This window comes from Peromyscus maniculatus, chromosome 22 (genome assembly GCF_049852395.1).
Source record: "Peromyscus maniculatus bairdii isolate BWxNUB_F1_BW_parent chromosome 22, HU_Pman_BW_mat_3.1, whole genome shotgun sequence".
Classification (NCBI taxonomy): domain Eukaryota; kingdom Metazoa; phylum Chordata; class Mammalia; order Rodentia; family Cricetidae; genus Peromyscus; species Peromyscus maniculatus.
The window spans coordinates 48781852-48805775 of NC_134873.1; the positions used below are offsets into that span (position 1 = coordinate 48781852).

General features: G+C 46.6%; 1 protein-coding gene across 1 annotated transcript in view; it reads left to right on the forward strand.

The window, feature by feature from the left end:
- The first annotated feature begins 8261 nt into the window (after positions 1–8261).
- Positions 8262–23924, forward strand: part of Galm (galactose mutarotase) — a 58028-nt gene continuing 42365 nt past the window's right edge. Inside the window, exons 1-2 of the mRNA XM_006988347.4 lie at positions 8262–8723; positions 17588–17742. Coding sequence (XP_006988409.1) covers positions 8534–8723; positions 17588–17742 — 345 coding nt within the window. The 5' untranslated portion in view covers positions 8262–8533. The remainder of the gene's footprint in view (positions 8724–17587; positions 17743–23924) is intronic.

Sequence of the window (23924 nt, forward strand, 5' to 3'; positions counted from 1 at the left end):
ATGCTCAGAACACTGCCCAGTGTCTCAGTTGACTTCCTGTTGCCTACAAGATGTAGCATTCTCAGCTATGACAGCACCACATCTGCCTGTAGGTGGCCATGCTCCCTGCCATTGTGATAATGGACTGAACCTTTGAAACTGTAATGTCAGGGACCAAACATGAACCATGGTAAAGTACTAGCTAGGCCAGAGAACAAGCCACAGGCCCTAAACAAGATGCCCCCAAAGACAAAGAACAGGTTAGGCAGGTCAGGTAGCATAGCAACAGAACAATGGACCTTGACCAGTGACCTTACCACCTAGCACAACACCCTCCAGCCTCACAACTTGCACGTCTCCCTTCACCTGCACGAACGGCACATTGTGCATCCCTTCCTCCTTCCTGCCCCCTCCCCCTCCCATGCTATATAAGCCTTGCTGAGGAGAATAAAATTTGCAGCTTGATCAGAACCCTGTCTTGCCGTCTTCCTTCGTGTCTCCCTGTCCCTTTCATTCTCTCCCGCAGGTGGGTCGCCCCCGTTGACACCCCGCTGGCCGGGGCACTGTAAGCGAGTCACCCCAATTAAATGTTTCCCTTATAAGAGTTGCCGTGGTCATAGTGTCTTTTCAGCAGAAACCCTAAGACAGGAGGTGTGATCCGAATGGAACCCAGCAAAACATGTCTCTTGTCTTTTCGGTATAGCATACCTTCTTCACAGACATAGGACAGAACCCGTTGTGAAATAGGGTCTTAGGACCTGGTATCAGACAAGGGAGATGAGAGATTTTCTTCTTTTTGGCCAGCTCTAAGACAAAGGAACCAGGGCAAATTCAGACAATATTCTCAGGTCTTATGGTTTACTTTGAGAAAAAAGGGATGTGGTTTCTATGAACCTCCTTTATAAAAAGTAGCTCTGCTGTTTATGTACCTATGTTTGTGTATGTGTACTCCACACATGGGCCAGTGCCCAAGGGGGACATAAGAGAGCATCGGATCCCCTGTATCTGTGAGCAGACTGGCGTAGCTACTGGGAACAGAACTTAGGTCCTCTGGCAGAGCAAGGAGTGCACCCAACCACTGAGCCATCTCTCCAGCCCCATCTATGACCCTCCTTAGTAGAAGAAACTGTAATTTCTGGTTCTAGCTTCAGATGGAAAAAGGAGAGTCAGACACAAGAGGACAAGAGGAAGTGAGAGAGAGAGTTTGCTTTCTGAAGCCCTGCTTCTGAGACCCAACATATCTCACTCTGGGTTATCGTCTTCTGAGACCCAACCATCATTGGGCACATAGCTAGCGTCACAGAATTGGTTGGTATGTGGAGAAAGGATATGTAGCTGGTGTCAAAAACAAAAATCCACTGCACAGGGACTCGGTGGTTTTTTTTCTCCTCCTGATCTCAGCTGACCCTTGTGTCGCGACAGAAGTGGCAGCCGCTCTGATGCAATTCTCTGACCTACATTCAGAGGAATAGAAGTGGGGCTTACACGGCTCCAGTAAAGCCTGCACCAGGGAGGGCTGGGTTTCCCTGCGGGCCTCTGAGCCAGGCTTCTGATTAATCTACACCACACTCTGTGGGCATTTCAACAGGCCAGGAGCACTGGAATTAGGTCCGGCCCTACCCGTCGGTATCAATCATCTAAGAGACGGAATGCCCTGCCTATCACTGGACTTGGAACTGCTGGTTGACCTTTGAGTCTATGGTGATGTTAGGTCTACCAGACTCCTCCTACTTACTCAGCTAGACCTTTTGCACTAGGTGTGCTTGGCTGTTCTTTGACAGTCAAGCTTTTCCTAGGACCCTAGAGTGAGCCACAAGCTCACTCAGCTGCTTCCTCTCCAGTTTGACTCAGGAACCGAGACAAAGGCCCTGCTGACAGCTTCCCATTCTCACCCCGAGCCTGATGCCCAGATGTGCGGCTGTCCCAGTGTTTGCATTTAAATTCTAGTTTCTCCATCTTCTCCTTCCCTCTCTCTCCTTCTAAAGAAGATTCGCAGTGTCGTCAACCAATGCCATCCTTTTTTGTCCATTAGTGATGCTACAACAAAACTACTTAAGTCATTTAAAACAGCAACAACAAAAACATACCCAGGAGTGATGATGCATGCCCTTAAGCCTGGTGCACAGGAGGCAGAGACAGGTTGATCTCTGTGAGTTCAAGTCAAGCCTTTGCTGGGAAATAATCCTTTTGTACACTGTGAAGGTGTTTTGCTCTCATTGGGTTAATAAATAGCCAAATGGCACCAGGCAGTGGTGGCACACGCCTTTAATCCCAGCACTCGGGAGACAGAGGCAGGCAGATCTCTGTGAATTTGAGGCCAGCCTGGGCTACAGAGTGAGTTCCAGGACAGGCTCCAAAGCTACACAGAGAAACCCTGTCTCAAAAATACAAAGGGGAAAAAAAAGAGCCCTTTCCTGATAGCTAGGCAGAAAGGTGGGAGAGCCAGACTGAAAGAATGCTGGGAAGAATGAGGTAGAACTCACCAGCCAGATGCAGAGGAAGCAGAAGATGAACATGCTGTGCTGAAAAAAGGTACCACCACATGGTAGAGTGTAGATAAGAAATATGGGTGAATTTAAGCTGTCAGAGCTAGTTAGTAACAAGCCTAAGCTATCAGCCGAACATTTATAATTAATAAGTCTCTGTATGGTTATTTGGGAGCTGGCTGGCACAACAAAACATTCTGTCTATAAGCCTTGTCTACAGAGCAAGTTCCAGGCCAGCCAGGGTTACATAATGACATCTTGTTTCAAACAACTTTTGGAGATTTTTGTTTGTTTGTTTTTTTAAGACAGGATTTTTCTGTGTAGCCCTGGCTGTCCTGGAACTCACTTTATAGGCCAGACTGGCCTCATCGGGCTAGACTCGGAGATCTACCTGACTCTGCCTCCTGAGTGCTGGGATTAAAGGAATATGCCACCATGCCCGGGTCTCAAAAAATCGTTAAAAAAAAAAAGACATTTATTTTTCACAGTTTTAGGAACTGGAGAATCCAAGATCAAGATATCCATAGGTGTAATGTCTGGTGAGAACCTGGTCTCTGCAAGCAGCAGACTATTGTGCTAACTGACTCTACTGACTGGCAGGAAGCACCCTAGGGACTTTAGATAAAACTTGAGACAGTACCTAAGGTAACTTCCGGTCCATAAGTCCATTGGTCAAAGAACGTCTCTTTCACAGCTGTGCTGACACCTGGGAATCTCTCCTTGCATTCTTCCCTAGTCACCACTTCCAGGTTATGAACATCCCCAAAGCCTTGAGGCCAGTTTCGGTGTGTGGAGCGTTGCTTCATCTGACGTTGGTAGATAATGAATTCCGACATTTTTACTGTAGTTTTTTAGAAGGTGGAAAAGAGGATTGTATCACATTCAACGGTAAAGCTCTTTGAAAGCAAAGACCACGTCTTATCAGCGTGTAACTATTACTTAGTACAGTGCCTGGGATATTCTCATCAGTACTTGACAAATTAATGGCATGGTTACATGGCCAAATTTAGTTGTCTTCCTAAATAACTCTCCTGTGCCTTCTATCCATGTTTCCCCTGTAGCCAATCCAAAATGGTTGATGAAATTAGGTTCTATTGAACCACAAATAATTCTACCTCTTCCGGACTTGACGGTATTCTCCCAGGTATTCCTGGCTTTTAGATACAGGTAGTTTCCCTCTGAACCCAAATATAATGAGCTTGAATTAAAAAGCAAAATGAAGCCGGGCGGTGGTGGCGCACGCCTTTAATCCCAGCACTTGGGAGGCAGAGCCAGGCGGATCTCTGTGAGTTCGAGGCAAGCCTGAGCTACCAAGTGAGCTCCAGGAAAGGCGCAAAGCTACGCAGAGAAACCCTGTCTCGAAAAACCAAAAAAAAAAAAAAAAAAAAAAAAAAAGCAAAATGAAAAGACGCGTGTGCGTGTGTGCGTGTGCGTGTGCGTGTGCGTGTGCGTGTGCGTGTGTGTGTGTGTGTGTGTGTGTGTGTGTGTGTGTGTGTGTGAAAATATGGAGTCTGGCATCTTCTGCAAGGTAGTTTCTTCTAGACATGACAGAGAAGTTGGACCCATGAAATCTCAACAGTATGGCTACGGCCCCCTAAACAAAATTTACATAATGACAACACCAGTTGACATGCAAAAGCGGATGAGGGAAATTTCACAAGGCCTCACCCAGACATGAGGAGCGGCTGGCAATCCCCTGCTGAGGGAATTATGCACTTGCTGAGTTCTTATATAATACTAGAGGGACCAGCTTAACATTATACATCCCAGGGACTCAGGAGAGAGAACTACTAACGGCGAGGACTATTTTTGGGAAATATAATCTCAGCACACCGAGCTCTATGGTCCACTTGCTTTAATTCCTCTGGCATAACATCCTTTATACACAACTTCAGTTCTGTTCTCATGTCTAGCTCCTTTCTTGCCTGATTTCTCTGTTTTATCTACTGCTCCCTCTTAAGTTCTGTCTTAATTCTCTCGTCTTAATTCTGCCTCATCTAGGTCCTTTTCACTTTGTTCTTACCCAGCTAGGACTTCCCCATCTGGCTCTTCCTCGTCTTCCATCTCATTCCTCTAGTACTCTCTTCTAGACCTTCAATCTAGTTCTTCCCCATCTCAGTTTGTTTCTCTCAGGTTCTTACCCATCTAGTTTTTCCATTCTCTTTTCTCTTCTCTGTGCTGTTCTCTCCGTCTACAGAAAATACCTGCCTTTTCTTTCCCTGGGCACGGGGTTCCCTGCCTCCTCAGGAATGTTGTTTTATCTCTCACCTTGATAAGTAAAAACCTCTTTTGTTCTCAATCAAAGTGCTCTGGAGAACCACTAGGCCTCCTCAAGGCCAGGGGATGGTCTGAGCTTCATTAGCACAGGAAACCAAGCTATGGTGTCCTGCCATCTTGTCTCCTAGGCTCAGCAGGGCAGTTAGTAACTTAGTAGGTTCAGCAGGTCCGGGAGCTGAACTGTTTACCAATTGGTCTGGGCATGCAAGGATTTCATAGCAGAAGACAGCTGGAATATTAAAGGCTGGGTAACACCAAATATTCATAATAAATGGCTCTGCCTTTTGATAGACCCTTGGCCGGTCAAAGTTCAGCTTTAACACACAGCTGAATCTCTATGATATATTCCTGTGGCCCGCAAGATCAAGTGTCTAGCCTGGCACCTCTGCCTCTGGTTGAGGGAGAAGATAAGTAATTTTTCTTACAAAAATGTCGTCACAATCTCTACTCCTTTACCATGTAACTTAACCTCCAGGCTTTGTCCGAAAAGTAAAATTAAATGCCTCGTAGAACTTAACAACAGTTCAACAGTACCTACAGTACTGCTTTGAGGCTGACCTCCCTCTGGACAGTGAACACTGCTGTAAACTTGGCTTTCAACGCAGCACAGTGCTGCAAGATTAAGAAAATGGGTTATAGCCGGGTGGCAGTGGTGGCGGACGCCTTTAATCCCAGCACTTGGGAGGCAGAGCCAGGCGGATCTCTGTGAGTTCAAGGCCAGCCTGGGCTAACAAGTGAGTTCCAGGAAAGGCGCAAAGCTACACAGAGAAACCCTGTCTCAAAAAACAAAAAACAACAACCCCCCCCAAAAAAAAAAGAGGGAAAAAGAAAATGGGTTATGTGAGTAAAGAAAGCAAGGTTTCTAGCTCACACAAGGTTTAATAAGCTGAACACTTCAAAGCCACAGGAAAAGCTGGGCGGTGGTGGCGGACGCCTTTAATTCCAGCACTCGGGAGGCAGAGCCAGGCGGATCTCTGTGAGTTCGAGGCCAGCCTGGGCTACCAAGTGAGTTCCAGGAAAAGGCTCAAAGCTACACAGAGAAACCCTGTCTCGAAAAACCAAAAAAAAAAAAAAAGAGCCACAGGAAAAGGACATGTTCCCTTCACATCTTAGAGCAATACACTATGTTTCATACCAAGCCAAGCAATAAGAACTTCCCTGGTGATGCTCCGTGCTAGCCACCCAAGATGCCTCTCTTTCATTCTGTGGCAGCATGAACTTGGCAGAACATTGAGAACTGGAGGCTGAGAGATGAAAAATGCGGTCTTCCTGCTCACAGAGGAGGTTCTCAGGCATCTTTGATAGCGCAGTGTTGCTGAAAGGGCTTGTGTATGAGTCAGACACACGTGTTGGTGGGCTGATGAGACTTGCAGAATCTGTAAGGGTTTCTGATGAAGCAGCATACAAGTGTGCCTTGGGGTTATTGTGTGAGTGTGGCACCGTCTACAATCTGACTCGTTTGGATCCTTTTGTTATTATGTGTTGTACTTCACCGGAGCCTGCTGCAGGCTCTTCCTTCCTCCTTGGCTATCAGGATTGCCCTTAATGTCTGGATGAAATTGAGGCTCTGTGGCAAGAATGCTAACTACTCCTTCAAATTTCATAGACAGAAAAGAGCGAGACGGTTATCACGTTTATTAGCATTTGATTACAGGAACATGAGCTCGATTCGCCTAATTTCCTAATCACAGATGCGTCTCTGCGCTCACCGAGGCTAAGTAAAGACCAGGAATACAGATGGAGTGAGTTATACGCTTTCTTTTGTTTTTCGAGACAGGGTTTCTCTGTGTAGCTTTGTGCCTTTCTTGGAACTCACTTGGTAGCCCAGGCTGGCCTCGAACTCACAGAGATCCCCCTGGCTCTGCCTCCCGAGTGCTGGGATTAAAGGCGTGCGCCACCGCTGCCCAGCGAGTTATTTGCTTCGCTGGGCTCCCAGACCTCTCCTTCCTGGAGCCAGCAGCACCCTTCTAGAGCTGGAGATTCAGTAATGGAAGACAGAGGAGCCTGTATTTTCTCTCATGGTTCTACTGAGGCTCCCAATAGCTTGCTCTTAATTCTAGGCCATTAAAGCCTAATTTGGGAAAAGTCAGTTAGTCGTCAAGCCTTCCCACAGTATTTCTTTCAATCTAGTCCCAGATAATCAAAATCAGGATGGCCCGAGAGATGAGGAAGAGTGATGATTCCAGGGCTCTTAGACACTGAGCCATCTCTCCAGCCCTGACTTTTCCCAGGCTCCTCTGTCTTCCATTAAACTCCCCGACTCTGCAAGAGTTTGATATCCCAACTCTTGTCAAGTAGATCACAACTGTCTACCATGGCAGTTCCAAGGGACCCGACGCCCTCTTCTGGCCTCCATGGGCACTTCATGCACACGCATAGTATACACACAATAAAAAATAGATAAAATTACATTTTTTTTTTTTTTACAGGGCTAGAGAGATGGTCCAGCAAATAAGAACATTTCATACTCTTGCAGAGCATCAGGGTTCAGTTCCCAGCAACCACAGGGTGACTCACAACCATCTACAACTCCCATTCCAAGGTATTCAACGCCCGCTCCTGATTTCTCTGGGCTGGGTGCATGAATGAGGTGCACATACATACGTGCAGGCAAAACACTCAACACATAAAATAAATACATCTGGAAAATGAATATTTTGATTATCACCTTAGGTTCCCAGAGTCAGAAATTGCGGGCAACTAATTATGAGGCACAGTAAAGCAAGATAATAATTTAAGGACCTCAGAGTCTTCTCCAAACTATACATTGCTGAGGTATGTTTTCTTACTTGCAAAGGATACGAAAAGAACCAGTACCTGTCATTTACCTGGTACTTGGACTGCAATAAATACGTGCTCTCTTAAATCCTTTAAAAAAAAAAAAGTTCTTCTGAATCAAGCATCATTAATCCCTTCTTAAAGGAGTTTTGGACATTGGGAGCAAAAGGGAGTAGATGTCTACACAAGTCTGAGGCGCTCTCTGATTACACGTGTAGGAAGGGTCTGCCTGAGTTGGAGACTGAAAGTCAGGGGGCCCAATCTAGTGAGGGCTTAATCCTTTGAGACAAAGAAAAACAAAAGAAAACCAAAACGGATCATCAGTCAGCAGAGGAGTCTGCAACGACTTTCTCCATTTCTAAACCACCACTGGACCACGTCACTTCGTTCACCCCCGAACAAAGAGTTAACCAGAAGTCCCTTAGGATATGTCACATTGTCCCAATATTAATAACCAGCATTAATGGCCAGCCAGCTCCGCTCGGAGCATCTTGTGAAGGTGTGCAGAGGAACGGGGATATCGGGCTTTAGTACATGCGGATGGGCAGCAGGGCTTAGTGAGGAAGAGAGCAGCCCCAAGCCTGCCCACCTAGGGTGATTCCTCCCAGCCTACTAAGGAGAGAACCGAGATTTGTCTTTTGAGCGCGCGCGCCTGCGCAAAGTAAATAGTTGCTTTGGTTTAAACTACATGCCCCAAGATGCAAGTGCCATTTTCTTCAAGACTACGTTTCCCGACATGCACTGCAGCCAGGATGCGCGAAGGAAAAGACCTGCAAACTTGGCTGGAAAGTTTACCTCTCCGGTACCTCAGGCAAAGGAAAGTTTTTAAAAAGCCTCAGGCGTTCCCCCTCCCTCCCCCCCCCAAGGGGTACTTAACTATTTAATCCCAGGCAATGAAGGGGAGGAGTTAAACCGAGTCCCTCCCCTTCTCCCGGGAACTTTCACCATTCCCAAACGCGACCCAGGCTAGAGTTTGAACGGCAGGGAGTAGCTGCACGCCCCGAACTTTCCCCATGGTTTCGGTGACCAGAACCGCGTTTGGAGAGCTGCCCTCGGGGGGAGGGACGGTGGAGAAGTTCCAGCTTCGGTCAGAGCAGCTGAGTGTGGACATCATCTCCTGGGGCTGCACGATCACTGCTCTGCATGTCAAAGACAGGCAGGGAAAAGCCTCAGACGTGGTGCTCGGCTTTGCCGAGCTGGAAGGTGGGTCGCGTCCTGCCCTGGGCTGCCAGACGGTCCCAGGCCCGCACTTACTCCCAATCCTGTGTACCCCCGGGTCCATCCGGCCACTCAGGGGGCTCGACCGAGGTCCCCAAGCTTGGGGCAGTCTAACTTGCAAGCGCGTGAATGGGCTAATGGTAGCGGCTAACAGGATTGTGTGGTTGGAAAAACCAGGATCGAATGCAAATAGCTGTAGGACGTGGCCTCCCTTAGGCAGTCGGACTAGTCACGGTTCACGAGGAAGTCAGCTGAGAGAGACCAAACTCCCCAGAGTGATCTTCGAACTGTGGGCCACTGGGTGTGTGGAGCCTACTCCTCCCTTGTGTTTTTCTGAGGAAGGAAAGCAAAGACCGGCGCTTGTCACTACTCCCCTCCCCCCCAATCGGGTTTTCTTGGAGGCCTCCTTGAGCAGAAATGCCTCAGAATGTAGGCCTGCTTGGTGTAAACTCATCAGAGTGCTCGGCTATTGTGGTCAGCGTAGGGCACAGTGTGTCCATTTGCTCGGGAACATATTCTTTGTTTGTTCTTCTTTTTTTGGTTTTTCGAGACAGGGTTTCTCCGTGTAGCTTTGCGCCTTTCCTGGATCTCACTCTGTAGCCCAGGCTGGCCTCGAACTCACAGAGATCCCCCTGGCTCTGCCTCCTGAGTGCTGGGATTAAAGGCGTGCACCACCACCGCCCGGCTCTCAGGAACATATTCCTAATGAAAGGGGTAAAGCCAAGAGTCTGGAAATAAGGCCTTCTAAGACATGGACATAATCATCAGGATCTGTTGAGCAATTTGGATCATGTCTTTTTGTGTATTGGACAGCCATCTCATGAAGCCCAAGCTGGCCCGAAACTCACTATGTAGCCAAGGCTAGCCTGGAATTCCTGATCATCCTGCTTCCACTTCTGAAGTTTTTTGGGACTGCAGGCAAGTGCCAGCAGTTTTATCTTAATCCACAGACCGGTTTTGTCTTAGCTCCTGCAGTTAAAATTCTGTTGATGTGGTGCACTCACTCAAGATAGACAAGGGTCACCCTCAACTTGCAGTTTAGTTGGGGAGACAGATTTTAGCCCAACAATCACAAAATTAAGTCATTGGGTTGCAGTTTGATTTGCAGCAGGAGAAAAATGTACATCTTGCCAATTCCTAGCATCGCACATAACCAGGCAGGAAACAAAGTCTGAAGTTAAAATTGGCAAATGCGAACAGAATTAATCTGCTCTGCTAGGTGGTAGGGTGTAGACGGATTTTTGTACCACAAGGGGAGGTTTGAGGTTTTCCTTTTGGGGCCTCTCTCTACCTACTTGGTTCTTCAGATGTTTAACTTGGCCCTTGGTTTGGGGTCAACAGGAAAACCCGGTTTTATTTATTCATTTTTATTTGTCCCTTACACAGAAATCGATGTGTTCCCCATCTTTTTGTTAAAATGCACTGTAAGGGCGTTGCTGAGGCTCCTGTTCGCTCACCTCTGGCTGTCTTTACGTCCGTATTGCCCGGGAGCCTCCCCAGCAGAATTGCTTCGGTGACTTTAATTGAGGCCGTTGCAAGGGACAGACTGGTGGGAAGGTGTGGAGACGTGGAGAAGGTGAGCGCTGAGTCCTCCTGCCGTGGCTAGAACGTCTTCAAAGTTGGAAGGCATGAGGGCAGGCCTGTGATGGAGGAGGAGGCTTTAGAGCCAGCCTGCTGAGTCATTCCTATCTGCTGGTAGCACAGCCCTTTTCTGGGCTGAAGTAAAAACACAAAGAGATGACGGTGGCGAATCTGATACGGAGAATTCCAGAGCCAGAGAATTAGAGGTGGCGGGTGGTGCCTGCTCATGTATCTGTCTCTTATCACCATGCCGAGGGGCTCTACCCCACCACCCGACAGAGACAAACCACCGCCCTGGCTCCTGGCCACTTTTAGTTTCCAGGTGAAAGTCCAGTGGACCTGAAATAAGATCACATGATGTCTTTAAAATCCATATGAAATGTGAGTGGAGGTGACATCCCACCCAGGTGGCACCAGTTTCTTTACCAATTGTGAGGCTAATCATCTTAGTTTGCGGTGCCTATTGGAATTATCCTCACCTATTCATAAAAGCTCTAGACAAAGGCATTAGCTCTAGACAAAAGGCATTAGCTCTCCTGAGATTAGAGTAACCCAGCAGGTCTCTTGTTGGGCTCCCTAGAGCTTGAGAAGACTCTAAAGCCATGATTCTCAACGTGTGGTTCCCGACCCCATAACAGTAGCAAAACTACACTTCTGAAACAGCAACCAACGAAATAATTTCATGGTTGGGGGGAACTGTATTATGTATTCTGAGGAACTGTATTAAGGAGATGCATCATTAGGAAGGTTGAGAGCCACTGATCTATAGCATTTTCTTTTCTTCTTCTTCTTCTTCTTCTTCTTCTTCTTCTTCTTCTTCTTCTTCTTCTTCTTCTTTTTTTTAATTTTTCGAGACAGGGTTTCTCTGTGTAGCTTTGCGCCTTTCCTGGGACTCACTTGGTAGCCCAGGCTGGCCTCGAACTCACAGAGATCCGCCTGCCTCTGCCTCCCGAGTGCTGGGATTAAAGGCGTGCGCCACCACCGCCCGGCAGCATTTTCTTACCAAGATGCATCACAGCTTCACCAAATCAAAACTTTTAAAATATTCTTGGTGCTGTTATCAAGAGGGACATTTTCATTCCCGTGCTATAATTTGAATACTGAATTATCTTAAAAGGAGAGGAAAGCTATTTTTGAAAGAAGTTGAAAGGAAAATACTTGTAGATTATTAAATTGTAATGATTTCTGAGATGTTACCTATATTCGAGAGTACAGCAGAGTGCAGAGACTTACAGCCCTTGTAAAGTCCTGTTTTTCAGGTTTTCGTAGACCCTTTTCATGCTGTCAAAGATAGGCATTAGTACATGTCACAAAAGGAAGTATATTGTCTCAATTGTAGAAGTGTAAAATGGCTCTCTGCTACTACTACCTTGCTTGATTTTAGTGTATTAAAATCCATTTTAGATGCCAGCCTTAGTGGCCCACACCTTTCATCCCGGCACTCAAGAGGCAGAGGCAGGTGGATTTCTGTGTGTTTGAGGCCAGCCTGGTCTACAGATCAAGTTCTAGGACTGCTATGGCAGTTACATAGAGAAACTGTGTCTCAATTTAAAAAAAAAAAAAACATTTTAGAGTGGGTTTGGTGGTACCTGATCTACATAGCAAGTTCTGGGATAGCCAGGGGTGCATAGTAAGACCCTGATAACAGAGCCATCAAAATGGGTCATCAGGTAAAGGCGCTTGCTGCTGAGCGTGACCATCTGAGATTGATTCCCAGGACCCACATGGTGGAGGGAGAGAACTGACTCCTCCAAGCTGCCCTCTGACCTTCACAAGTGCACACGCGGCACCTGAACACACACACACACACACAAGTAAATAAATAATTGTAATTTGATTTTTTTAAGTTGGTTTGTGTAAGTCTACGTAAGCAAACTGAGCAGACAATCTGAAGTCAAAGACCTTGCCTTGTCTCAGAACTGTTTTGAGCTGTGAGGAAGCGCTAAGCGTTGGTAATGAAGTCAAATGCGTCCCTTTTGTAACAGCCAGCCTCCCAGACAGATTTTTACACACACTGCTTGCTTGGCAGCCATGACCAGAAGTCAGAATGGTTCAATTTCTCTCTGGGAAAATGAGATCTTTCTTCTGTAGAATTCTAAAGAGGGAAATTATATATGGTCTTTTAGTTGTAGACTGAAAAAAAAAAAAATCAGTAATGTCTCCTGTGGGTTTTTCCTACCCTTTCTTCTCAGCTTGTGTGACCCACCAACAGTCATTATGATTTCTTTCAAAGCCTGTGATAAGAATATTTGCTTGTAAGCAACAGGTATAAACAGCCTACCCATACATACAATCAATGAGACTCCTGGTCTTTCATTTTCCCCCCAGTTACCACCAAATAACCAGCTATTGCTGTTGTGAGAGCCATTATGGAAAGAATAAAAAAAATAGCCTTGCTGCTTTGAAGTCCTGGGATGTAGTTCAGTGGCTGAGCCTGTGACTGGCGATAAACAGTGCTGAGGGTCCAAGGTCTGGGAATGGAGCCCGTTTGGTAGAGTGCTTGCCTAACACACATGTAGCCTTCAAGACTTTAATCCCAGGCCTTTGAGAGGCAGAAGCAGGCAGATCACTGTGAGTTCGAGGCCAGCCTGGTCTACAGAGTGAGTTCCAGGACAGCCAGGGCTACCCAGAGAAACCCTGTCTCGAAAAAACAACAACAACAAAAAATCTCTAATTCCATTCCTAGCGCTGCCTAGGAACAAGGCGTGGTGGTGTTTGCATATAATTCCAGCACTTGGGGGATGGAGGCAGGAGGATCCGAAGTTCAAGGTCATCCTCATCAAGGTTAGTTTGGGATACCTGAGACCCTGTTTCAAGACAAAACTGCAAAAACCTGGGTTTTGAACAGGGCGTGGAGACAAAGGAGTTCTAGTTAAAGACTGAAGATAGGTACTTTAAGTGCCCCAGGATGTCCTGTGGGAACGGTGAGAACTCCTGATTTAAATCAGTGTCTTGTTAAAGCTGTGTGATCTTCCACGTCCAAGCACGGGAGCAAAGTCTCTAACTAGAGAACGGACCTTGTCATCTCTTCCTCCTTTTGTCCCTAAACAGCTTCTTTCACGCTGCTAGACTTTTTATTCATTTAATTTTGCTTATCCCGATAATAATACGTCATAGAGGTAATATCTGGCATAATTAAAGTGATTGTCAATTCAAGTTGTTTTCTTGCTGCCTAAGGGCAGTAGTTCAGTGGGTGGAGCTTCTGGGGGAAATAGGGAGTCATTTTCCCTTAGACTTTAGGGCTCTCTGGTCTAGTCTTGGGCTGTCTGATCTGGGTGGCATGGGAATGGAAAGGCTGTATGGCACTGTTAAGCACGTCCCGATTTATTCTAGCACAGAGACCAGGACAGACTTAGCCTCTGCTCTTTAACGCTGGCAGTTGCGTTCACTAAGTTAGCATTCATAGCTCGACCTAGGAACTTGGACCTTTCCACGATAACCAATATTTTCTGCAATTCAAAACCCTTTCAGCCACGCCCTCTTCAGGATCAGAGCTCGTCACTTTCCACAGTCCTGACTTCCTGGGAAGACTTCGGGACACTTGACGTGTTTGCTCTGTGAAAGGGTTCCCAGAGACAATAATGTTTTCTTGGTCCTTGTGGTTTAGTCCTTAGAAACTATTCATGCAAACTAAGGAACTGGCAAGTGCGTGTCCTTTCCAGGGGCTGAGTCACTGTTGCCAGAAGCGGACCCCAGTGAAGGGATTCTTACACTCTTGAGTAGGAGCCTTGCTGTCACAGATGTCTCTCTCCAACACCTGGCACAGCTTGGAGAGTGGGGGCTCCGTGTGCATTTGTTAGATACATCAAGGTATCTCAGAAAGAAAACAGATAGAGCCAAACAGTTTTCAGACTAAAAAAAAAAAAAAAAAAAAAAGGAAGAAGAAGAAGCCGGGCGGTGGTGGTGCACGCATTTAATCCCAGCACTCGGGAGGCAGAGCCAGGCGGATCTCTGTGAGTTCAAGGCCAGCCTGGGCTACCAAGTGAGTTCCAGGAAAGGTGCAAAGCTACACAGGGAAACCCTGTCTTAAAAAACAAAAACAAAACCAAAAGGGAGTTTTAGTTTTATTATTGTTATTGCTTCTTTTCTTTCTTTGGTTTTTCGAGACAGTGTTTCTCTGTGTAGCTTTGCGCCTTTCCTGGAACTCACTTGGTAGTCCAGGCTGGCCTCGAACTCAGAGATCCACCTGCCTCTGCCTCCTGAGTGCTGGGATTAAAGGCGTGTGCCACCACTGCCCAGATATTGCTTCTTCTTCTTCTCCTCCTCCTCCTTTTTCTCCTTCTTCTTCCTGTTCTTCTTTGAGACAGGGCAAAAATGTTTTTTCTTTATGTTTTTGAGCCTAACTGGGACTCAGAAACTGATTCCCCAAAGTGAAGCCCTTAGGCGCAGCTTCTGGCCGGTTCCTGTCCCTCTTTCCTCATCCTCCACCAAAGTGTGCCACCGAAACCAGACTTCTTTTTCCTGTGAGTCAGACACCAGAGGCCTCTTCCCCAAAGCCAGCCACAGTACATAGAAGAGTGATTCTTTCCCCCATCTTTCTAAGTTGGCTATAAAGAAATTCTCCGACCCTCCTTGACTGACTAGACGTCGTAAGACCCCTAAGTGAGAAAGGGTCTTAGCCCAAACCTGGGAGGAGGGAGTCCTTCCCAAAGAGTCCAACAAGAATCTAACAGACAGGCCCTGGTGGGTTTCTTCTTCAGTTCCTCACTATTGCATTATATCTATTTTATCAAACTATGTTTTTACATAGCTGCCCACCTTTTATCAGACCTGAAGGTCTTTTAGTCTTAGACCTGAAGTCTCTTTTGTCACATATGTATTTGGTGTATCTGTCTCCTGTTAACTCATTGATCTTTTGTTATATGGGGTCTTCCATGACCCTTTACGATGAGTGCGAAAGGAATCCTTCCCTTCCAGCCGAAATACACAGAAGCAAGACCAGAAAAAGGTTGTTTGACTCGTTGGGACTTTTTCTGGTTAACCACTATAAGGGGTTTTAAAGCCACAGCTTCTGAAATACAGGCAGGTGGGAGACAGAATGGGGTGGGCAGAGAGATTGCCACCGACAGCGAGGTGGTAAGGCCACTCGACCAGAATGACGTGTGACTTCCAAATATAGTCTTCCCTCGGTCCCTGCGGATTCCACCAACCATGTGGTGAAAACATCTGGGAGAGGGAGTGCCAGTGCTGCATGCCCATCATGCCAGCCCTGGGGAGCCTGGTGCCGAAGAATACCATAGGCCTGGGTTACAGAGTGAGGTCCTGCCCAGGAAGGAAGGAAGGAAAGAAAGACAGAAGGAAAGATGGCTCAGCAGCTGGGAACACCTGTTTTTCTTCCAGAGGACCCAAGTTCAGTTTCCAGAACCACATTGGATGGCTCACAATTGCCTTTGACTAGCTCCAGGCAATTGTAAGGTCCTCTTTTGGCCTCAGACTCTCTCTCTCTCTCTCTCTCTCTCTCTCTCTCTCTCTCTCTCTCTCTCAAAAAAAAGTAATAAATAATAATAATAAAATACAAGAAAAAGAATATTTGTGGGAGGGGATTGCATTTGTACTAAAGGTATTTAGCCTTTTTCTAGTCGTTGCCTAACAATTATTTATGTGATATTTACAAGTGTTAAGTCTTATATGTAACCTGTGACTTAAGTATGTGGAAGAGAAGCTGGAGAGGTGGTTCAGTGGTTAAGAGCACCGGCCGCTCTCCTAGAGAACCCGGTTCAACACCTGCCCCCCCCAAAAAAAGTATGAGGGAGAGTATGCGTAGGTTATATGTAATTGCCTCACTATTCTCTATGGGAACATGAACATCTGCAGATTTTGATACCTTACAAGGGTGGGTCCTGAGTGGAACAACTTCCCCTGGGATACTGAGAGAGAACTGGTAGGTGATGTTAGGCTTAAGAGCATGGATCCAGGGTAGGGAGGGTGTGGTGACCCATACCAATAACCCCAGCAATTGAGAGGCAGAAAAAGAACAATTGCAAGGCTCAACTAGGCTGTATAATATGACCCTGCCTAAAAAGAGAGAGAGAGAGAGAGAGAGAGAGAGAGAGAGAGAGAGAGAGAGAAATAGAAATAGAGACACATAAACTCTGGAGCCAGACTTTCAAGATTCAAGTCTGGGTTTTATGACTCAGTGGTGTTTGGGGGCAAATTATTTAACTTCTCTGTAAAATGGGGGTAATAAGAGTATGATTGCTGCCAAGTTCTAAGAATGAAATGAGTGAAATTTGGAGCACTCAGGAAGTGTCTGGGACCTAGAAATCGCTCAGTGGTTGTTAGTAGTTATAATCTGCGGTGGGGCAGGAGGACTCCGAAGCGTCACGGTTTACCAAGGAAGGAAATAGGACAGTGAGTTTGCAAAACGGTTAATGTTTAGCTTGTCCCGGGCAAGTTTAGCTTGTACCTAATCAGTTCAGGGGCTGTACCCCAAGCGTCTCCTACAACTGTGGGAAAAGTTTACATGCTTGCATCCCATTCTCGTTGATCAGAAATGAGAATAGGATTCTTAGTGTTTTTTTAAAAAAAAAAAAAAAAAAAAAAAAAAAAAAGCTGCCAGCAAAAAACTCCTTAATAAACCAAACACAGGAACATAAAGAAGTGGGGGAAAAGCCCGGTGGTGGTGGTGGTGGTGGTGGTGGTGGCAGTGGCGGCGGCGGCGCCGCCTTTAATCCCAGCACTCGGGAGGTAGAGCCAGGCGGATCTCTGTGAGTTCGAGGCCAGCTTGGTCTCCAAAGCGAGTTCTAGGAAAGGCGCAAAGCTACACAGAGAAACTCTGTCTCAAAAAAGTGGGAAAAGGCCAGGCAGTGGTTGCACACACCTTTAATCCCAGCACTCGGGAGGCAGAGCCAGGCAGATCACTGTGAGTTCAAAGCCAGCCTGGGCTACCGAGTTCCAGGACAGGCTCCAAAGCTACACAGAGAAACCCTGGTTAAAGTCACAACTGCAAAAATGCAACTTTGCTTTCTACAGCACCTGCCCCCAAAGTCAATAATAGTTTATGCTCATTAGGATACCCTATAGCCATCAAGAGAAATATGGTAGCTAGCTATGTTAGGGATGGGCAGATTTTAAGACTTGGGATAAGCCAGGGGGTGGCAGTGTCCGCTTTTAATCCCAGTTCCTGGATGGCAGGCAGATCTCTTGAGTTTGAGGCCAACCTGGTCTACAGAATGAGTTCCAGGACAGCCAGGGCTACACAGAGAAACCCTGTCTTGAAAAACAAACAACAACAAAATGATGTAACTGTGTCCTGTCTGTCTATGCAGGTTACCTCCAGAAGCAGCCCTACTTTGGAGCAGTGGTCGGGAGGGTAGCCAACCGCATTGCCAAAGGCAGATTCGCAGTGGATGGGAAGGAGTACCACCTGCCCATCAACAGGGAGCCCAACAGTCTCCATGGAGGATTCAGAGGGTTTGATAAGGTGAGTGGAGCGTGTGACAGGGGCCCCTCTTGGCACACTTCAAAGTCCCCTCAAGCCGGTGTTTGCCTGTCGTAATCCCAGGCCCTGGCACACTCGTGTGGCGGAGGGATCCAGGAAAGAAGTTAATGATTCCACACTGACAGCCTCGGACTCAGGAAGACGGGGCACAGCTTACACAGTGTAAGCCTCAGGGAGCTGGGTTTCAGAAACGTGGGTTAATGATTATTCCTACGATTTACTTAACTGCACGGGCATTTGGCTCCGTTTTCTCTAGTCCTTGTTAAAACCACGCATGCTCACCAAATGTGACTCCAAAAGGCTCCTTATCTCCTAGTAGCGTAGCCAGGCCCGCCCGACCCCAAGCCCTCCTTCCTGCACGGAAGTACTTGTGTCCTCCAAGGCCGTCCCAAGTGTATGAAATCCAGCACACCTCCTTGTGTCTGTCCCCTGTCCCCTCCCCCACGCACAGTGTGCACCACACCCAGGTCTACCCTTCCACGGAAGTGCTTCGTTCCCCAAAGTTAGCCCAGGTTGGCTCCAGGTTCCCCTTTCTAAACAAGCGCTCGGGAATCCCTGGGAAACGAGGTCAGGAGAGCAAGTGGATCAAGCTGCTTCCCTGTGATGTGCCGATCCCTGCCTTGTGCGCCCCAGGGCCGCTGTGGCTCAGCCCAGCCACTCGGACCCGTCTTGTTCTGGGCCGTGAGGGAGAAAATCCCCGGAGGTAACTTTCCTTTGGGTCATGCAGCTTAAGTTGCTTCCGAGACTCTGGCGGGAGAGGATGAGAACGTGGGTGACAGTTAAAAGGCGCGTCTCTTCTCCACCCAAGGAAGCTGGTTGCTCCCACTTCTGTTAGCAGCTTCCTGTCTACGGCCCAGAACCAGACTGCTACCCTCTTGGTTCCCTTTCCTCGGCGGCTTCTCACACTAGGAAGGTGCTTCTCACACTAGGAAGAGCAGACGGTAGAGCGAAGTGTCAGTTCCGCCAGGGTTATGGCTGATCTCTAGAAGGTGCCAGGCCCGTGTGCAGACCTCAACCCAGAGGAAGCTGGACCCAGCCTTGTTCCTCCTTCTAGTCCTTTGTATTTTCTGTGGTATTCATTAACGCATATTCCCTTTATGAACACAAATAGTAACTGTGTATCTGTCTGCCTCCCTACATTTCCTTTCTTTTCTCTTCTTTTTTTTCCCCTGATCTCCAGGGATCTCATGCGTGCTATGCTGGCCTTGAACTGGCTGCGTGGCTGAGAATAATCTTAAATTTATGATCCTCCTTTCTCTAGCTCCCCATTGCTGGGATTGCTAATTGGTTTCTATAAACATTTATTTTATTATTTATTTGTGTGTGTGCATGTGTGTGAGTGTGCATGTGTGTGAGTGTGCATGTGTGTGTGCACGCATACATGTGTGCGCAGGTGCCTCAGGGAGGCTGGAGAGGGGGTTGAGTTCCTGGAACTACAATTACAGGCAGTTGTGAGCTGCAAGATGTGGGTACCAGAAACCAAACTTGGGTACTGTGCAAGAGCACCCAGCACTCTGAGCTGCTGAGCCATCTCTCCAGTCCGGGAGTCACCAGTTTTATGTGGTGATGGGGACTGAACCCAGAGCTTCATGCGTGCTAGGGAGTCGCTCTACCAGCTGAAGTGCATCCCCTTAACCCTGCCTCTGAACATTTTATATTGGTGCAACCGAGTACACAAACCAGTTAAGACAGAGGTCTGAGTTAGCTCACGTTTCTGGCAGCTGGATGTTCAAGCGCATGGGCCAGCCTTTGGTTTTGTTTCAGATGCTGGCTCTCTCTCCCTTTGCTTCATCCTAACAGGGAGGAGGAAGCTTCTTAGGCTAATTGTGACAGCTCAGGTCTTTCTTCCTCTTATTATAAAACCACTAAAACCATCGTAGGGGCGGGGGCTGTGCTCACAATCATGATCTCATCTAATCCCAACCACCCACCGGTCAGGTGCTCTGCCTCAAAGACCTCTACCATGAATTTGAGAACCAAGTTTCCAACAGACAAAACTTTTGAGCAACACATTCCGATGATAGCCATGTCTTTTAGTGGAGGGCATTCCTTCTGTGTGCCAGGGAACCTAACAGGTTGAAATTCCTCAGGTCCCGAGGATGGCCCCTTCCATCTCGGGGGCACTGCAGCCACAGAGATGTGAATAGTGTGCTGTAGGAAGTGAGTGTAAATGGGGGTGGTGGGATTTGAACTGCCCCCGACGAGCAGATAGCATCCAGCCGTCTGTGGCTGTTCTAGAGCATGGCTGTGAAGGGAAAGGCTTGGCTCTTTTGGAGCCACTGAAGTTCGGGGCAGGAAGTTTTAATACAGGAACATGACAGCATCGTTGAACTTGGTGCTTTATTCTTTATTCGATCTCAACAATAAATGAATAATTTAGCTTGGAGATGATGTGCTTTTTCTATTTATATCAACACTTTTTTTTAAAAAAAATGAAGCTGAGTCCTGACAGGACTAGAAATAGTACAAGAAAGACTAAGATGTGAGATTTCTGGAAATTTGGAAACTCAGGGTCAGGAAACTTTTTCCGTGGATAGGAATTGCACTTAGCTGAGGATAATAAAAAATATATCCATTGTGTCCTTTCTCTAAAGGTCAAAAACCTAAGGGGCAAGGCAAAAACATTTTATTTCAAACATTTAATTCCTAAAATTTTCCATTTGGGTTTTTTCCCCTTAAAGTTACACATGTAACAAGCTTCCTTAATTTTTTAAAAATTCCATTTGTGTTGTGTGCATATGTGTGTGTATCCCTGTGTATATATCTTTGTATGTGTATGTATGTACGTGTTTATGTGTGTGTCTGTGTCCATGTGTGTGCGCTTGTGTGTATGAGCATGTGTTTGTCTGTGTGTGGTCTGTGTGTGTGTGTGTGTGTGTGTGTGTGTGTGTGTGTGTGTGTGTGTGTGTTTAGTTATTTTTACTCTTTGCTCTTTGGGGGTCCTCCACCCAGCTCCCAAATAAATACACTTATAAATAAGGCTTATTCTTTTTTTTTTTTTTTTTTTTAAGATTTATTTATTATGTATACAATGTTCTGCTTCTGCTTGCACATATCCCTTCAGACCAGAAGAGGGCACCAGATCTCATTCTAGATGGTTGTGAGCCACCATGTGGTTGCTGGGAATTGAACTCAGGACCTCTGGAAGAACAGCCAGTGCTCTTAACCTCTGAGCCATCTCTCCAGCCCAATAAGGCTTATTCTTATTTATGAATATCCGGCCTTAGCTTGGCTTGTTTCTAGCCAGCTTTTCTTAAATTATCCTGTCTACCTTTTGCCTCTAGGCTTTTACCTTTCTCTATTCTGTATACCTTTCTTTACTTCTTACTCTGTGGCTGGCTGGGTGGCTGGGTGGCTGGCCCCTGGCATCCTCTTCTCCTCCTTTTTTTGCTCCTATTTATTCTCTCTGCCTGGCAGTCCTGCCTATCCTTTCTCCTGCCTCACTATTGGCCATTCAGCTCTTTATTAAACCAATCAGGTGTTTTAGACAAGCACAGTAACACAGTTTCACAGTTAAACAAATGCAACATAAAAAATGCAACATATCTTTGCATCTTTAAACAAATGTTCCACAGCATAAAAGAATGTAACACAGCCGGGCGGTGGTGGCGCAGGCCTTTAATAATCCCAGCACTCGGGAGGCAGAGGCAGGTGGATCTCTGTGAGTTCGAGGCCAGCCTGGGCTACAGAGTGAGTTCCAGGAAAGGTGCAAAGCTACACAGAGAAACCCTGTCTCAAAAAAAAGAATGTAACACATCTAACTAATATTCTGCAACATGTATGTCTGTGTTTGCTGTGCATGTGGAGGTTATAGGACAACTTTTAGAAATCCATTCTCCCTTTTCACTGTGGGTTCTAGAAGTGGAACTCAGGTTGTGGGGCTTGCATGCAAATGCTGTTGCCTACAGAACCATCTTGCCATGCAAATGCTATCGCCCACAGAGACATCTTGCCATACAAATGCTATTGCCCATACGCCTGTCTTGCCACCCCTAGGCTTCCTTTTTGTTTTGTTTTTAGATTTATTTATTTTATTATATGTCTATGAGTGTTTAGCCTACATGTATGCCTGTGCCCTGCATGCCTGGAAAAGGACATCAGATCCTCTGGGATTGGAATTATGGATGGTTGTGAGCCATGATGTAGGTGCTGGGAATGAACTTGGATCCTCTGCAAAAGCAACAAGTGTTCTTAACCACTGAGCCAGCTCTCCAACCCCTAGGCTTTCTATTTTGAATGCCTTGAAAGTTCACTGTTTATGGAAGTGTCATCCGACCTCAGTGAATTTGTTCTCAATATAGCTGCTTTCACTGGAGAGGGGGGGAGATGAGGGGGTGGAAGGGGGGGGATATGCAGAGACCTTCATCCCTGCTGGGCTCCCCTTCCTGACAAATGTACACTGTGTAAGAGCAGACCCTGCTGGGAGTTGAGTAACAAGTTATTAACTTTTAACTCTGTTTGGAATGACTTGGTTTATTTAGCTTAACTGTTCTGTTAAACATGGAGATTTGACCAGTTATGCTTGCCAGGAAGAAATGCTGAAGAGGCAAGAGATCACAAGTTCGAGGCCAGTCTAAACCTAAACCTATAGCCTACACCTGTAGGCTATGTGGGCTGCTGAGATGGTTCAGTGGCTAAGAGCACTTTGCTGTAGCTGGGAAGGGGGGCATAGTGGTGCACACCTTTAATCCAAACACCAGGAAGGCAGAGGCAGGTGGATCTCTGTGTGTGTTTGAGGCCAGCCTGAGTTCCAGGACAACCAGGACTGCATTGAGAGACCCTGTTTAAAAGAAGAAAAAAGAGAATACTTGCTGCTCTTCAAGATGATCCAAGTTCAGTTCACAGCATTGCATCAGGTGGCTCATTAACTCCAGCTCCATGAGATCTGACACTGTCTTCTGGGCTCCACAGGCACATTTATATACCCAACACAAACACACATACATTTTTAAAACTTAATTTTTTTTGTTTGCTTGCTTTTTGTTTTTGTTTTTGTTTTTTGTTTTTTGTTTTTTGTTTTTTTTTTGTTTTGCTTTGTTTTGTTTTGTTTTTTGAGACAGGGTTTCTCTGTGTAACCCTGTCCATCCTGGAACTTACTTGTAGACCAGGCTGGCCTCGAACTCAAGAGAGTCTCCTGGCCTGCCTCTGCCTCCCGAGTGCTGGGATTAAAGGCGTGCACCACCATAGCCTGACAATAGATATTGTTTAAATGTAAATTTAAACAGCACATTTACTGAAACCAAAATGTGGAATAGCATAGGCAGCTGGACTTGAGTTTGTATCCTAGCTCTGGCACTCATTACATGTTTGATTTTAAACAAGATTCCATGCCCACCTCCCTGTAAATCGTGAAATATTCTAGGGTTCTCTTCTGTCCTCAACGTGGGAGGTAGAAGCAGGCAACCTGACTCCACTGAACTCATACTGGGGTAACAAAATACTGAGATGACAAAATTAGTTGGCGCTGTAAGAAATGGTCAGGGCTCAACTGTTGACCTACTCCTGGTGGAACCAAATCCTTTACTTAAGGTGGCTTATGCAGAGTAGATGAGCAACCAAGGAACATTCAGCAAATTGAAGTTCTTTTACTTCAGCCCAAACTCCATAGGAAGGAGACTCTGGCCAGTTCATTCTGATATTTGTAGGACAAGGGGGCGGGCACATGCTCGGGCTCAAGTTCATTCTTGCTGTCCGGGTAACCTTCAGTGAACAGTTTATCCGTTTGAGGAGTCTCTTTTTCTTTAAAAAAAAAAAATGACACATGTAACAGGCTTCCTTTCTTTCCCTGAACTTCAGTTCTCCCGTTCTTGGATCACGGTGACTCCTGTAAGTCTCCTCTGAATCGATGAGACGGCCCCTGTGACGTTGCTAGCCAGGTGTAGCTCTTAATGGGCACTTGGTCTTCCCTGTACTAGATGCCTGAGCTTAGGACTCCTGGGCAAAGCTGAGAGGCTCCACTGTGAATCCAGGATTCCCGTCTCTGTTTGCAAAAGCGCTTTTGGAGAACTTCTCCATAGTTCTTACTGTTCTTAGAATCATGTTTGCTAGAATAAGAAAGCCTTCAGGATAACTTTTTCAGTATCTTTATTTTAGGGGAAGATTGGTGCCCAAAGCCACACCCTGAGCTAGGGACACCCTAGTCCTTAAACCGGGACTCCTAACTT